Source organism: Aedes aegypti, chromosome 2 (genome assembly GCF_002204515.2).
Source record: "Aedes aegypti strain LVP_AGWG chromosome 2, AaegL5.0 Primary Assembly, whole genome shotgun sequence".
Taxonomy (NCBI): Eukaryota; Metazoa; Arthropoda; class Insecta; order Diptera; family Culicidae; genus Aedes; species Aedes aegypti.
Genome location: NC_035108.1, coordinates 314,435,449 through 314,448,016, shown reverse-complemented (window position 1 = coordinate 314,448,016; position 12,568 = coordinate 314,435,449). Strand labels below are relative to the sequence as shown.

Here is a 12,568-nt window from a genome sequence, read left to right as displayed (position 1 = left end):
GAAAACCCAAGTTTAAATAGTGGGTCAGTCTCAGAAAGAATTACTCACATACCAAATGAAGTGTACGGAATATGAGTCTGGTCAAAATTTAAGACAAAAAGGTACAATTTAGAAAAGCCTTCAGAGCCGATTTTGATTTGATAGATGAAAACAAAATATTATCAATAAACAGACCAGAGATTTTTTTTATTGGTTGTCCCCACAGTGGATGATTTGGCGCAAATGTTCAAGTCTCTCATGTTCGATACACAACAATCAGAAAAAAACAATCAAATACTAATCTAATGATTCATCCACAGAAAAAAGTTAGAATTGCATTATTCACGTTAGCTGAACATAAAAATAAAATTAACTGTGGATTTTTCTGTATTCACTTACCCCACCCACCATGCCTTAAGCTTCAAAGACAATGCCATTGTCTATTTTTAACAGTTAACTAATTAACAATCATTCAAAAGTTGTGAGTCTCTGTATTGTCTGAAATGAAAGGATTCACTGCAGTTCGGGAGACTCTAGAGCTGCTAAATTAAATTATGAGTGGTTTAGTTTAATGTGACTACACAAGTTTATGTGCGAGGATAAACAATTGGTACTTGACTCTGTGGCTTCAAAGCGGTTGTTGAAATTCGAAATAGATAAAGTGGGTGGTGGGAAGCGCAGAAATGAATTCGGCAAATATTTGCAGCATTGTTGATGTGGCGTGTGCTTGGGTAAAGTGCATTCCATCTGTGTGGGTGTTTTTCTAGGTCCGCCTGAGTACATTTCGTGCTAAGCTTTGTTTGAATAAGCCAAACTATAATCAAACATCGCTAGAGCGATATGAAGTCAATAATGATTCCTGCAAAAGTAAGTTATGGATTCTGTAAGGTTGAATCGAGCACTTTGGATACAAGTTGCCAATTTGGAGTTAAACAAGGCCAAGGCCATGAAAAGTGTAAGAAGTCAATCTGTTATTAAACCTTTACATATTTCACATAAATTTGTGATTTTTTAATCTACTTAATACGAACAGTTGCTTATTTATTTACACAAACGATCCCATAATTCTATTTTATACTTACTCTCGGAAGTCCTCACTGGTAACACTTTCAATCGAGTACGCTTCAAATTCGTACGCTTCCATGCTGTATGGCAAATATCGGGCGATATTGATTGTATCGTACGGGCTGTGATAGAAAACCTGGTCGAGGGATACAGCACGTGAAAGGAAATAGGATAATTAATTTAATTAACCGAATTGCAATCGGTCAAAAGAATGAGAGGTTTTTCGGATGGTGGCAATTGAAGAATCACCACAGTGTTGCTCACTACTCCGTAAAGTAAAGTGCAGTATTTAACAAAATACTTTTTAAAGATATAATAGTAGTTTACGGAACAAGTTGCAGAATGATGATTTTTACAGCACGAGTCGTAAATTTAACCTACGAGGCTAGCCGAGTGCTGTATAAATCGAGTTCTGCAACGAGTTACGTACAATATTTTTTGCAATTTCGTAGAGGACCACTTGAGGGTATTAGAAATTATATCGGAATGCATTCACCATAATTTTATAATTTATGAAAAAATGTTGTTTAATGATTCATTACGCAACTCAAAACAGTTGCGTTATGAGAAAGCGTTGCGTAATGAATCATTACAACACTGGTTTCAGTTGCGTAATGACTATTCCCGCACTGCATTCTTCAGTGCAAGAAAGTAGGCCGTTTCATGACAGATTGGCGAGATGAAAAACAGCCTTTTACGATGAGAATTTGCAAAAATATATGTTATATATTATATATATGTTTGATTGACATTCGTTAACGATGAACAAAACTTGGATTTGTGCTTCAATTATGGAAATACATTGCATGTGGGAAGCATGAGATCGAAAAACAACATTTCCCCTACATTCTAATCAATTGTGCGAAAACTAAATCTGCCATCATCACTCGTGCAAACACCGTTCAATCAATTAATTACCGAAATAGCCCCATTGAAGCCGATGAAGCTGTAAGTTACGTCACCATCGAAGAGGTTGCCATAGCGCACGTCGTGCAGTTTCTGATTGCGGTAGAATTCATTTTCATCGGGCGGATGTCCTTTCAGCAGCTGACTGAGGTGGGTCCAGTCCGGTTCATTTGCAGGTAAAGGCCCCCGGTTACACATGGGCACCCAAATATGCATCGGGGAGCACATCAAATGAGGTTACCATGATGATGAAGCGGTTGGGCGCAAAGTTAGTCAATTTTGATGAGTGGATTTGTTTTGATTGGCCACCACAATCATGAAGAGGGTTATTGAAAATGAAACATGGAGTTTGACTATTCAATGGAGACAATTTAGTGCTTGGTATATAATTAGGAACTGGTTGATCATTTGAGCAATAACATGCGATTCAGCCTAACCCGTTGTTTCGACACCTTGTTAAAATTATTTCTGTATTAAACTTAATTTAATCACACCAATACTTACATTAATTTACTGCAAATTCAATAATGTTCAAATGTTCAAATGTTCTCAGTTCTACTTAAAACAATATATCATGACATCCAACTTATTTCTAATGTATCGTTCCATATCCTCAGAATGTTCCTAAACATATTACACTTAGGAATGTTCCTAAACATATTACACTTACGGTGAAGCGCGTGTGCTATTGCTTCCAAGCTTGCGCTGTTGAACGCATTCTTCACATCCCGAGTGACAACCGCGCAGTAACGGATGCCGCTCATTTTTTGCTCGATTGCCACCTCAGCTGTCTGAACGACCGACTGGATGGCGTCCAAAGTAAATTTACCTTTTCTTAATCCACACTGGTTGTTGGACAGGCCGTCCGCACTCTCCGTATACGGAAGACGGCTGCGTAGGTCACTTTTCCCTTAGCAACCATACGTCTTTTCGCCACGTATTCATCCTCGGAAGGTCCCCTCTTTCGCATCGCGTATCGAATAATATCTTCAGATATATTCGCGTTGCCTGTGAAGGAAAATACTTCGGTCTGACACGACTTAGTGTCTGTTTTGCCTTCTACCTTGCCAAGTTGTTCCTTGGCTTTCTCGTAGTCCTGCTTTGCACCTAGGACTGATTGTCGCAATTTCAGTAGACTTGTTTTCAAGTCTTTGCTGATTGTATAATGTCTAAAATCTACATGGCCCCCTCCAGAATCATCCAGGCCCCCCCCAGAATTTTTGATGAAACTAAAAATTAAAATTTAAAAAAATATACAATTAAACATGATGAAAAATTTTCTGAATCAATGTTCATGACTCTTGTTATTGACAACAATCTCTTCAGAAGTTACAATATATTAGAAAAAACCTCGCTTGTTTTACACATCATCAGCGTAGCGGTTCTGGCTTCGGTGACTCGCGCGTCAACCAGAAGCTTAATTGTGCGGCTGTCGATATATTAGTTATTGTTAGAACTAGCTTCTTGTTGTTTACGATAAGCGCAATTTTTCAACATCTCTGCTGAAAAAAATACCGTGACACAAAAAAACGTCAATATCTTGGAATTTTGATTCCCAAAATTCGGGTTTTCTGAATAATCCAACTAATGCTGTTTCTAAGCAGCATTCTCAATGCATTCTGATTTTTCATGTTTATTAAGGATACCCTTCTCGAGGTGTCTGGTGATAATGATTTCCCTTATGAGACTTCACTAAAGAAATCCATATAACAACTTCAACTCATATAATGTCCGAAGAAATAATTGAAGAAAAAAATATAGCAAAATTACTGCCTTAGTCCAAAGCTGGAATTTTTGTCGACAAATAAGGCCTGACTTTCAAGGAGTTTTGGCTTGGCCAAGTTTTCTTCAGATGAATGGCAGAAAATTCACCTGGATTGAAAATATGTAACAAAATCGACCATGGTGTTGTATTTCTGCAATAAATTCTCTCTTTCATTTCAATTCAAATTTCCAAGTATATCGTATGAATAAATTTATTAAATTCGTTTAGTGAAAGTGTTGTGAACGTAATATGGAATCCAAAACACAAATGCTCGCTGTAGAATTACAATGGAAAAGGTAAGCACCTTCTATCTACAAATGTAGTTGTGTGAGGTAATGAAATGCGGCATAAGATCGGAGATTTTTTTGATAATATAAATCTCATGTATATTGTCGCTAAATTGATAATGCTGTATCTGAAAGTGTTGAATAAATATTGAAATACCACTTGAAGCATTTTTCTTCGTATAAATTATTCATAAAATCAGGTGATGAGCACTTATATTTCATCGATGCTGCAAATACCAATACTATCATAACAATATGTTGATGATTTTAGAAGAAGCCATTTTGCGATGACGCACCAAAAGGCCTTAAGCTATATTTTTATCAAGAAAACTTATAATTTCATAAATTGATCATATTGATTAATTTCCAAGAGATTTGTAGCAAAATTAAAAAAAAACTTTTTGATATACTTTCTAGAATTTGAGTATAATCAAATTCCTTAAGGAATAATGAAGGGTGACCTCAGTACTTTTGTAAATCTCTTGGAAATTTGTTCAACAATATCGTGGGACTTTCAAAGCGGATTCTTCCTGGTCCACTTTTTATTAGAAAATTAATTCTGGAATATGTTCCCGGATTTTCCTAAAAAATGGTAATTTAATTTTCAAAAGTCCAGTAAAAACTCGAAACTCCTCCAATAAATCATTGGTTCTGTCAAATCTAATATTCTTTTTTTTTTGAATTGTTGCTCAAATTTTCGGATTTTTTAAAGAATTGTAAAGAAAATTGTTTTTGTCTCTTGCTTTTGAATCTTCTGAGAAAAATTGTTGAAAAACTCCAAAAAAACCTTTTGCTTCCAAAATTAGCATAGCATTAAAGGAATTAGCAAAATAACTGGGATGGGGGAAATGGTTAATTAAGATATTCATAAAGAAATTAGTTTTGATTTTCTTCAAACATAATTTTACCAACTATTGTAGGAATCCATATTCTTGGTTTGAATTCTTGTGGGATACGAGGGTGGATTAACAAGAAAAATAACAAGCATTTTTGTAACAAATCCTACAATGACCACTTGGGCTTTTCTCTGTGGTACATTGTCAAAAATTCTACGGCTTAATTCTTGAATTTTACGACAGGAATTTAGTATTTTTTTCCGAATTATATTGAGGCTGCAATTATCAAAATAATAACAACAAAGTTCTTTCAAACCTTTTTTGTATGTGTTCCTCTTGAAATCTGATACGGAGTTATTCGTAGAGGAATTTGTAAAGCAATCAATAAATTATTGAGGTATTCCTGGAGTAGTTTTTGAACCAAAAATAGAGCTGAATAAACTTTTGAATGTTATTTATTGAAGAATCCTGATATAACCATTCCATCTTAATTTAGAGAAATCTAAAAAATAATTATCTGTGATAACATTGCAGAAAGAACTGCGAGGAACTTCTTTGAGAAATCATGGATAACATTTTCCCAATTTAATTCTTTTCAATTGTTCATGAAATACTTGTGGAATATTACTAGGAATTCTCAGAGTGACACCTGTTTTTTTTTCAAACAATCCTATAGAGAAACTTTAGGAAGGACTTCAAAAGCACAGTTGGAAAAACTGTTGGCGAATTCTCTAAAAAACTCGTGGAATGAATCCTTGCTTGATGATCTCTTTTGGTGAGACTCCTAGACTTTTTTGTACTATTTTTTGGAGAAATCCTAAGGGGATTATCTGAAAATTCCAAACAAATTATTAATGAACAAAACTGGAAGATACCTGCTTTCAAATAACGATTGGAAGTTATATAAGTACGTAGAGGACCTTCCAGCGGAAATGATAAAAGAATTTTCAGAGCATTCTCCGGCGGAATTCTTCTAGAAATTTGTGAGCAATTCGATAGAGATTTTTCGATAAATTTTCTGGTGAGATCAGAAAGTCTGGGAATGATTTTCCACGAGAATCCTAGGATGAACTCAGGGAAAACTGTTAAATGAGTTCTTGAAGAAAGCTCTGAAAAGTACGAAAATAGTTCATGAAGAAATCTCTTCAAAGCACATAGTTGAACATCCGAAAAAACGTGGAAGAGTCAAAAAGGATATTCCTTGTAAGTTTGTTTTTGTTAGAATTCCTTTAAGATTTTAAAACTAGATTACAAGAGGAATTAATCTTTTCCGTAGAGAACATTTAAATTTACAAATATCACTGATGTGCCGCAGAATGAGGACAAAATAACAAGTACATAAAATCAATATAAATGTATTAAAACGACGAAATTTGTGAAAGTCCTTATCATTGCGACCAACGTTACTTCTGTAAAACAAGTATTTTCTAGGCCCCCCCTAGGCCCCCTCCAGAAAAAAATCCTAGCTACGCCAATGCTTTTATGACAGGCATACTTTGCACCAGCCGTAAACTTGCAGAAAAATCCTCACTGAACTAAACAAAAATAACAAAATATTACCCAAAACAGGGTTCATTAATATATACCCTAAAATTAGTAGTTTTTCGCAAAACTATTCCTGGTGCCTTTTTTCACACGAGCAGGCAAACTCCACTAAAATCAAAGGTTATATATGGATTTCAGGCAATTTGCATTTTGTTTTTTCGCGAGATTATATATGGCCCAGAGTGGGGACAAAAATGATTTCGAAGCATTTATGCAAAAGCTAATACACGTCAAACATCCTCCTATAAGCCTATTTATGCCCTTACATAAAAAAGAATAATAATTTATTTTTTTTTGTTTCAAGTCTAAAAACAAACTGAAGCCACAACTTTTTTAAATCTCAATCGATTTCTATAATTTTTAGAGCGAATTTTTTTTACTCGAATAGTATTTAAATCACCATAACATTTTTAACATTAGTTTTGAATTAACCTAGAAATCTGAAAAAGAAACTCTTGCCTCACTCGAAATGTTAGCCAACTTTACCCTAAACCTGTTTTGTTCAAATTTCGTGTATTTTCATGCAAACATCTTGCAATTAATGGCACAAAAGTATCGATATTTTGGATTTTAGTCAGCAATCTTGATTTGAACTCTTGTTAAAAGTTCATTTGATCCTTAAAAGGCGTAGACGACTTTGTTGTACTACTTTGCTATAAACTAGAACTAGCCTAAAAAATGTAGTGTACACCTCCTAATCCATCGTTGTCCGGTCATTTGGCCGAATGCCGTTGATGTATCGTCATCAGAATCCTCTCCGATTTCTCATACATATCAGAATCCTCTCCGGATTCTCATATTCCCAGAATTATCATCAAAATCCTTTCAGAATTCTTCCAGATTTCTCATATATTTTCAAACTTTTAACGAGTAAATGTGATTTTTTTTTTGTTACAGTATGGATATTATGTGAAAGTTCATTCCCAGGCTGGTACATCCTCGAGAATTGAATTTTTGGTCGGAATTTGGTGGAATTTTTGAACTGCTGATTTGACATTTCCTTCATTCCATTTTGTTATGTTCTGTTATCATTGCCTGAATTTGTGTTACAATTTTGATTATTTTACATACAAAGCTGTCTTGGTAGTGTTATTCGAACAACACGCCAAGCCGTTCCCATAGGGGACGTTATCCACTAGGAAGGACGTTTCAAGTAATACTGTTTCATATGGTATGTCCTCTTCAACAACTAATCCAATTTCTCTCGCCATTCCCTTACGGTACCTATCAATGTCATATATAAGAGGTCCGGTTGTTAGTATTTGTTTACATGTATTATTCACGAAAAAGATGTAAACTAAACGATCAGCTGATGGTGACGACAAGGCTTCGAAAAATTCTGTTCGCAGCTTTTCAAACGTGACGTCATCTTCTACTACTTCGTGAACTTTCGGCTCACCGAAGTTGGCATTGCACAACTACCACTTCAAAACTAATGTTATCACAAATACTAATTTGATGTTCGACTGCAGCTCTAAATACCCCAAATCGGGTATCTATCCATCTAGTATTCATTGCTTTCTTCTCCATGCTCCCTCTTACTTCGAGCAAAATGGTAGACCGATATGCCGGTACACAAATTAAAATTTTGATTTTTTAACATCAATCATTCTCTTTCAAAACAATTTTGAAATAACTAGGGTATGTGCTCCCTTAGTTGTGGGTGTTCCTATAGTTGCGGTAGTGTCGTTTTCACTGATTTGATTCCATTAGCCACAGAACCGACACTGCCAATCGACGTATTGACTTGTTGATACACAGAATAGTTGCAAAGAGCGTTCAAATTGCTTTAAAACTGATGAAACTAAAGCAACTAAAGGAACAGTGTACCTATAGTGGAGGTATTATTTTTCACTGACATGCCGTGGATTACTGCGATGAAATTATTTTTCTCATTAAGTCAATGGTCGTTACTTCCCGTTTCAACATTCACATGTACATTAATTGCGCTTCTTGAATTTAGGCGATTAAATCAAGTTCAATCGTGCTTAGTATCTCCACTATTGGTACATCTACTGTGATTGTTTCATTTTTTATATTTTTTCTGCTCGTGTAAGGATCAAATCCATTACTGCTCACCCATAGGTCAGTAGTTCGTAATGTTATTCTAAGCTAAATTAAATAATCGCTTGTCATTTGCGATAATCGGTAGAGTTAGATTTTATGCACTGACTGTCTATGGTTGATGAAAATAAATCGAGAGAATGCCTTACAAATTTATGTCCAGGTGGAGATTAAAAGTGGACTTCAGCTTTCTTCGAAGCTCATGAATATAAGTAATGCCAGTTAATTTATCCTGTGATACATAGATATCTATGTCATTAATTCATTGTTGCTCAAAATCCTCGTTACTGTTGATGAGCAAGGTACTAATATTCTGCAAATCTAAGGTGAGGCACGAAAATGAAATAAACAGCAAAAGAAGTTCAAGGAAAAGGTTTTATTTTGTGAATAATAAAAGTTGAGTTGAGTTAGATATTTCAGATCCAGATTTCAAGCAAATAAAATTTTCAAATATATCCGGGCTGGTATCTTTTCTTATAATTGAGTCGTATGGAATTGGACAACTGTAAAAATATCCAGATTTCCATACCGAAGCTTTGTTGTAATAAGAGCGGCACTTGCGCCACTTTGACGTTTTACGAGCTTTATGAGGTGCAAAGGTGCAGTGAAATGGGTTACCATCAATTTTGTACCACCACGACATTGTGAGCTTTCGCCGTTGGCTGTTGGATTCGTTGCCCAGAATGCTCACTGCTCATGGACTCCCACCACACTGGATGTTGATGAAGTGGATAGAACACCGGGTTATAAAGCGCAAACAAATTACCTCGTCGTTAAATTGCGTGCGATGAAGCTATTGGTTGTGTAGCAAATGCCGTACTCGGTCAGCGTCTGATCCGAACGGATGTACTCGAGATTGTTCTGGCTTCGTACCCGCAGCTCGTGATCATCCCGCCGGGTAAGGTCCTGTGTAAGGTTGGCGATAAGTATCATGTAATCCTTTGGCGCTATCCGAAGCATCGAAAGGATACGCTGCGGAATGCCGGAAGAATCAAAACCTGGCTCAGTGATTTTGCATTTAAAATGGAAATTGAAATGAACTAGGGAAGGAAGATGAGTAGTAGGGCAGCTTTATGAAGTGGAGTTTAATTTATTAAACGCAAAATCGAATGCCCACTTGATATCCTAGTAAAGTACGTGGAAATTGATAATTCAAAATGTGTATGCAGTATTGGACAATACATTTGAAACTTTATCGATTTTCCAAACAAAATGATCAATTTTGGAGGCTTAGATATATTATTTATTTATAGACCGATTTGAATGAAATTTTTACAGCACATTAGTCATAACTTGAATTCCAACATATATTTGCGATTTTTCCAATCACGGTTCTAAAGCAATATCGGATTGGCTAAACTGATTATGACAAATTTGCACAAAATGAACAAATTTACCTAAGACAGTTTTTGTGTAGGACTTTTCTATTTTCAGATAAATCGTTTATATTTTTTTGTTAAAAAATAGGTAATTTGGTCAACCCCATGTTACTATTGAACTCGTGATTGGAAAAATCGTTCAAAAATATATGTTAAAACTCAAATTATGTTTGACGTGCAGTGAAAATTTCATTAAAATCGGTATATAACTGAGATCCAGCCATAGTTGATCATTTTGTATGGAAAATCGAAAAAAAAATGCAAACGTTTTGTTCAATGCTGTATATATTATCAATTTTCACGTACTCTACTGACATTATAATATGTATATTATTATTATTATTATCTTTATTATCGAGATTTTCAGCCATATGCTGGTTCGTCTCCTAATATGTATATTAGTGTGCGGCAATTTTGACAAAAATTTTCAAAATCGAAAATTTGTGTGCTCTTCTGAATTAAAATCACACAAAAAAAAAGAAACCCCAAAGCTTAGCCCAAAATATATTAGGACTTAGAGGTGGTACAAGCGACTTGAAGATGAATTTTTCAAGATTATAATTAAGACCCTCTGAGAAGCTTTCATAACTTTGTTATTTTCTTACCAATTTTGAATCTTTTAGCAGCAGAGAATCTTCGAGAATCTACAAAATATTGTATAAGAACATGAATTTATAAAAGAGCATCAAATTGGTCTAAAATCAAAACATGTGTTAGTTAAAAGTAGCTTTATCAATTTTTTTCTCATTTTGCAAAAAAATATCTATTTTTGTTTGACCATAACATTATGAATACTCGATCGATTCCAAATCGTTTCATATGCTTCGGAAAAAAATTGAGTTGTTTTCAAAAAGTAGCAAGAGTGAGCTATTCAGCAAGACCAAGATGAGGGTCGTTAGTTCGAATGCCGTTGGTTAATGATCTTTTCGAATTGGAAGGACGAATATACTCCATGCCCTGGTAAGTCGAGAAAATACCAGAGCATGGAGTACCTTCGTGCTTGGCACACGATATACGAATGCAAAAATGGTCAGTTGGCAAAGAAATCTTTCAGTTCATAACTGTAAAAGTGCTCATAACAACACTAGCTCAGAAGCCGGCTCTGTCCTAGTGGTGATATAAAAAGCCAGAAAAAAGAATAAACAAGAAAACATATGGATAAAAATTCTAGTAACTTGGTTATATAACAAAAACTCCCTTAAAATTAAAAATCAAATATTATGATTTTTGTTTATTGCTAATGCATTTTTATTGGTGTAACAAAGAAGAAATCAGTTTTATATTAAAATTTAACCACTGACATAATAGCTAGAACAGTTATCAATTAATGACATAGTCGCGCGAACATTTGTGCCCAATGCTAAAAAACACTGTATTTGACCAACCAGAAACTAGGTTGCGGTAGTACGCAAACGTCAAACAGGAGCAAAATCGATGCGAGTGAGGCGTTAGTCGACTACCAAATTTTAGAGTTGAGCACTATTTCGCTGTATAATGAAAATATTTTGAGTTTAACGTCTGTCTGTATGTGATTTAACATTTAACTTGAAAATTATATTTTTAAAAATATCATAGTTTTGGTGGAAATTTTGTGTTTTGGGTAGGGCTCTGCATTTTCGAATTTTGTGAAACAAGAAGGCTTGGTTGTGTCGTCTCGATGGTGACAAACAACTGCGTCGCTTCGTTCCACCCTCATTCGTTTCGTTGCCCGATTGAAAGCAACGAACAAGAAAGGTGAAATGAAAGAGTAAGAATTTAGTTTCATTTGATTTCATTGAAATCCATCAAAATGTTTGAAATTGTATTTTATCTATTTTTTGCAATAGTAATTTATGTAACTTGTTAGGTAATAAATTGAGATAGAGAAACTATGTGGGTTACCACGTCGTTCATTGGAATTAATCATCTCCTAAAGTTAGAGATTACCGATTGAAAGACCAGCTCGCTGCGGTGAGGTTCCGATATATGACGCGCGATGCACAAGCAGCACGGAAGAAATGAAAGGCTACGCTTGCTGTGATGAAAGGAAAGGTTTGTCGGATTGAAACGAAACTGCAGTGTTTCAATTGAAAGGCAAGCAAGTCAGTAGCAATGTTATGGATTTTACTCAGGTGGCGCAGATCATTGGTGCGTGACACTAGTTCTCTCTTTTATTCTCCCCGCTGTTCTAATGCAGCGCAAATAGTGACGTCACTATTTGCTCTGCATAAGACCAGCGGAAGAGTAAAAGAGAGAACTAGTGGCACGCACCAATGATCTGCGCCACCTGGTAAAATCCATTACATTGAGTTAGTAGGGGACTGAAAATGCTTTCAATGAAATGTAAATGTACGGCCCTGGTTTTGGGTAGTTTTGGTTAAGTAACTAAGTTTGAACATTTTTTATCAACATGTTCTGTTCTTACTAATTATTTGAAAACAATCAAATTATTTTCAATAGCATGCAAAAAGATTGAAATCGGTTGAGTATTCATGAACAAAGTTAATTTTTTGGTAGCATGAGAAAAAATTGAAGAAAACCACTTATAACTAATACAAGAGTTATAGTTTTAAACACATTTGACGGTCTACTAGCTTTACATAAGTTTAATTTAGAAGAGAAGCGCGCAAATTCAGTTTAAAGTTGATTGTGCCACCTCTTAAACTCAGTATTTCTGGCTTCTTTAAGGCTTCCTTTTTTATGTGATTTAAATTCAGTACCAAGGATACCGAGGAGGATGCTTCAGAATCATACTTTTATTTT

General features: G+C 35.1%; 1 protein-coding gene across 2 annotated transcripts in view; it reads right to left on the bottom strand.

The window, feature by feature from the left end:
- Positions 1-12,568, bottom strand: part of LOC5573493 (pickpocket protein 11) — a 39,451-nt gene that overhangs the window by 14,797 nt on the left and 12,086 nt on the right. The window contains exons 4-5 of one of the 2 annotated variants that reach the window (XM_021845722.1): positions 9,214-9,419; positions 1,062-1,180 (exon numbers count right to left, since the gene is read on the bottom strand). In XM_021845722.1, the coding sequence (XP_021701414.1) occupies positions 1,062-1,180; positions 9,214-9,419 (325 nt within the window). The remainder of the gene's footprint in view (positions 1-1,061; positions 1,181-9,213; positions 9,420-12,568) is intronic. The other variant, XM_021845723.1, reaches the window with a different exon arrangement.